At 33.5% G+C, this 4,516-nt stretch overlaps 1 protein-coding gene across 1 annotated transcript; it reads right to left on the bottom strand.

Moving 5' to 3' along the window:
• Positions 1 to 1,145: 1,145 nt before the first annotated feature.
• LOC146527816 (dynein light chain Tctex-type protein 2B-like) lies at positions 1,146 to 2,617 on the bottom strand. Its single transcript, XM_085205366.1, has 3 exons — positions 2,442 to 2,617; positions 2,049 to 2,195; positions 1,146 to 1,382 (listed from the first exon to the last, which is right to left on the bottom strand). Exons 1-3 carry the CDS (start codon positions 2,613 to 2,615, stop codon positions 1,146 to 1,148), a joined length of 558 nt encoding a protein of 185 aa, XP_085061492.1. The 5' UTR covers positions 2,616 to 2,617.
• Positions 2,618 to 4,516: the final 1,899 nt, after the last annotated feature.

The following is a 4,516-nucleotide window of genomic DNA, read 5'->3' as shown; positions in this document are numbered from 1 at the left end:
TAATATTCAGAGGTAATTACCGTGAAGCTGGCATCCCGGGGCAGAATGATCCTGGGGCCCACCACCGATTTCTGAAGGCCACCATTTTCGTTACCAGAACGAAGAAATGGAAATATCAAATATTTGATTTCCTCGAGTGGGAATTGAACCCACAACCTGCCACTAACGTACACCTGCACCACGATTAGCTGCAATAATAATATTACATACTATATCTAAAATAAAATATCTAATTCCTTCTATAACGATCCTTGATACTAAAACACATAAAAAAACCAACAAAGATTGCAAAACGAAACGTAGAGAAGAAAGTAAGCGATCCTTCTGAATGAGGGTATGAATTTTAAAGGCACGAAATTGAAACAGAGGTTCTACGTACTCGTGGATACTCGATAGCTCTCGTACAATTGTATGAAGCGTTGCATGTTTGCGCTGGCAGCCTGGCACTACGGACCACAATCTGTTTTCGCATATTTAAGCGGCATAATGAAGCCAAATTGACTTCAGTTGAATTTTGGTACACAGGCTACGTTACTAATGATTGTATGTACACTACCTCTAGGTATTTAGGTAGAAACCTGATGAAATTCACGTCGTTATTGTTCTACACTGAATCCACGCAGCGTTGAATACCCAGTGGGTATTCATTTGTGCATAGTTTGTATTTTGCAGATTTTTTTTAGCTTCACGCTGTATCCCGCACACAGCAGGGTAGGCAGTGGGAACATAGTGTTAAGACACTCCGTTCCCCACTTTCCGCCGAAAAGCCCAGAAATTATTTCTTTACCCAATTTTCGGTAGGTGACAAATTCAACTTAATGATGTATATCGATTGTAGTCTATAGAGTGTTTATTTAAATATGGACACTATACATACATATTTGTTAGTTTTAGTAAAAGCTAGCTTTTTTTAGGTACACGTTATGTCCCGCTATATTTAACAGAACCCTTTTTCTTCTTACTAGAGCTAGGAACGAAAATTCATTCCCCAAACCATCGAATTTACATTTCGAAAATATACATATTACAATTTAAAACAACTATAGTAAAAATAGCTTTAATACTACACACATAAAATCACAACAATAAACAAAAATAACGATTAAAAATACATTTATTTAAAACTAACAACAATATCTTTCGTTTTAGTCTAAATATATACCAAAAGTGGTTATTTGTATAAATGCCGTATTAAGTTCTCTTTCAGAATCCACATATTCGTCCCTCTCGTGGTCCCATATGAAGGATACAGCGTTATTGTAGCTCTGCGCCCGTCTTTGGCCGATAGTAACTACTACTATAATTCGGTAACGATTGAACTGCAATGCCTTGATTTTACGCATCAGCTCGCCAGCAAGACGTAGAGCGAGTGCAGGAGATTCCTAGTAATTAATTTAAATTATTTTTTCATATTCAAGCTTTACCCTAAGAGGGTAGGTAGATAATGAAGAAAGGAGATACTTCGTTTTTCGCTTTTGTGTTGAATAGCGTAATTCAACGAAGCATTTTGTCTATCAGAGCAGGGATATGAAAATAATTCATTTGGCAAAGATCCGGATCGAACAAACTAATACGTTTAACTTCGCCAAAGTCACTTCTAGTAAAATGGCTTTAGAAAATATTAAAAAAATACTTAAAAGGAAATTAAATATTTGGCTGAGGCCTGTCGCAAAGGTGTGCGTGTGAATGTTTACGTGACAGGTTGTAGATTCAATCTTCACTCGAGAAATTTAAATATTCAATATTTTCATTCCTTCACTCTTGTAACGAGGCAAAGCGCGGCATTGAGTTACGCCGCTCAACAGGCAATGCCTGCCCGGAAGGAAAGTAGGCAATGGAAGTGGGAACGGAGTGATTTAACATTAGGTTCCCATGTTCGCTATGCACTCCTATCCTGCTGTATCTATAGCGTAAAACTGAAAAAAGATAACTTTATAAAAATCCTAAACATAAATACTCTCTCGAATTAAAAACCGCAGAAACATAAACGTTTACGAAAAATTTATTACGAAAATGACTATAAAATATAAAAATGGAAAGAATAAAACCTGAATATTATACTTGTGGGCAGTAAAATTCTCATCTAATAGTTCTTCAGTCATGTTTTTAACTAAAGGGACATGAAATCTATAAGATGGCTCCAGTTGATACGTAGGCAAGTGCGTCAGGGGTGGACGTTTGAACTCAATCGCTAACTGTTAAATAATAAATAATGTTTTAATGAATATTTTTTTCATGAGGCCAGACGTGGAACCAGTCACAGAGTGAGTTGCTAAACCGATTGGTTGTGGGTTCGATTCCCACTCTGTTAACTGCATTTACAGATTTTTTTCAATTTGCATTAAACATTTACACATAATAATCTAATATTTCAAATAAAAGAGCAACATATATATAACTGTAATAAATAAAAAGAAAACAAAACTTATTGCAATAGTCACCTGAGATGTTCGTTCCACCGGCCTTATCCCCGGAACACCCGCAAAACCAAAAGATGGCCTTCGAAGTTTCAATCTGCTTAAAGACTTGTTTCCCAAAGTCATTTGCGATCTGGTGCCCGAATGACTCTTGATCCGCATCATCGACACTTGTTTTTTCTTACCTTCGTCTCCCATTGTTTTTATTATATATTATGATTTAAAATTAAAACATATAATCTATTAAATACGCTATATTGTTATAAAATAATAATTAACTAGACAGTAAATTCTAATACTTTGAATTATTTGTTGATTAATGGCATTGACGTCTATAAAATATATTTTTTAATTCTTCTAATATCAAACGTAAGCATTAGCTTAATAAATTATACATATATAAAACCTGTAAGTGGTGGCCGACCTTTTCCATTCAAATATCAGCTTTCTATCAAAATAGGGTAGCAAGTCATCAATAACCGTTAATAAATAATATTTTTATAGCTTATGACATATATTTATTCTAAAGGACGATAAATAAAACGTGTAGATATTTTATTTATAGTGTTTCTTTTTAATATTTTCTTAAGTACCAATATGGTAAGTGGAAACTCTTGCTGTATATTATTCAAATGGATTGTGTTTTTTTTATTTTCGAAATGAATGTACAATGTTGAAGTCATTGAGGCCAGTCATGGCGCAGAGGTACAAAGTGGGCTGTAAACGCGACTGGGTGTGGGTTCGATCCCCACGCTAGAAAAATGAAAATATTTCATCGAGGCAAAGAGCGACGTTAAATTTCGCAAAATTTTTTTCGTTAAATTTTTCATGTAATTACTCCAAAGTTTAGCGGAAAGTGGGGAACGGATTTTTTAACACTAGGTTCCTTCTGCCTACCCTGCTGGTTACGGGTTTTAATTTTATTTTAAAAACATAGAATTTTAATAATATTTTTTGTTAATTGTACGTAACCTAAAAATCGACGATAAAACAATTTTCCTGCTTTAAAGATATAGTTAATTCAACTACGGAGCCTAAATACACATAACAATATACACTGTCTGACGAGACTTGGAAAATAATAAATAATTTACATCGTACCTTTCCCAGATTTAAACCTTTCACTATCATGAATTGAAAAAAAAACTAAGTAAATAAAAGAATAAATTATTCAAAAAAGAAAAAGCGAAGCATTATACAAATATATGGAATATGTATTTACTAAGCAAACAGGCGCCATGTGCAGATTCAAGATATTTAAAATGGAACGTAATTCCATTAACGGAAAATATTTTCTAGTTTCTTTGTTAGATCCAGAGACAGGATTATTAAATGTATGTTATAACATACATACGCTTAGTTCACGAGATGAACATCGCACTGAGTTATTAATGATTCAAAAGAATTCAATGCCGTTTCGCAACATAGAAAATATTCAGTTGGAGATACGTGGAAAAATTTCGTTTGCACGCTGACAAAGGATTTTTTGGGTAAAAGCCCCCCGACTACATCTTTTGAAATATACGGTCGGTAGACCACGCGCATTTTTTTTTGTTGAACACATCGCATTTACTTGTTACCTGAAATGGATTTGACGGGGTTTTATTTCTGTGCTCAGCATGTATTTTAAGAGGGTTTTGGTGGAAGTAGGTTAAGCGTAAAATATATCACTTGTACTTACGCGCGTTTTGATCCACTCCATTATTATGATTTCCAATATAAGTACTTTATATATATAATTGTAATATTTAAAAGAAACTTTTATTTGACTTGCTGTGCTAGTGTATGTGAAATCTTGCAAGCTCAACTTCCACCAATTTTTCAGCATCCACTTGAGATGATGAAAGAAAGATGGAAATGCAATTACATATAATAAATATTGTTATTTATTCAAAAGAGGCTGATGACAAACGTTTGCACAACCCACCTAATATGGATATCAAATCTATCTTGGAATGCCAATGAAAAAATCAAAAGGATTTTTTTTTAATAAATGTACATAATTTATATCTAATTAAATATCACAGTTATCGAATTTAATAATTAAGCTACAATAACATAAACTATTTAGTTTTAGGGACATAAAAAACCTTTAGAAA

Source organism: Heliconius melpomene, chromosome 20, assembly GCF_056956725.1.
Source record: "Heliconius melpomene rosina isolate 202511_hmr_F chromosome 20, ASM5695672v1, whole genome shotgun sequence".
Taxonomy (NCBI): domain Eukaryota; kingdom Metazoa; phylum Arthropoda; class Insecta; order Lepidoptera; family Nymphalidae; genus Heliconius; species Heliconius melpomene.
Note: the sequence above shows the minus strand (reverse complement) of the source record. Positions and strands in the feature narration are given on the sequence as shown.

Excerpts from the sequence above, each read along its gene's own strand:
- LOC146527816 (XM_085205366.1), bottom strand. The coding sequence starts at position 2,615 with ATGGGAGACGAAGGTAAGAAAAAACAAGTGTCGATGATGCGGATCAAG. Across the intron at positions 2,196-2,441 it reads CGGTGGAACGAACATCTCAG|TTAGCGATTGAGTTCAAACG; the intron begins GTGACTATTGCA and ends ATTATTTAACAG. Across the intron at positions 1,383-2,048 it reads CCCACAAGTATAATATTCAG|GAATCTCCTGCACTCGCTCT; the intron begins GTTTTATTCTTT and ends ATTAATTACTAG.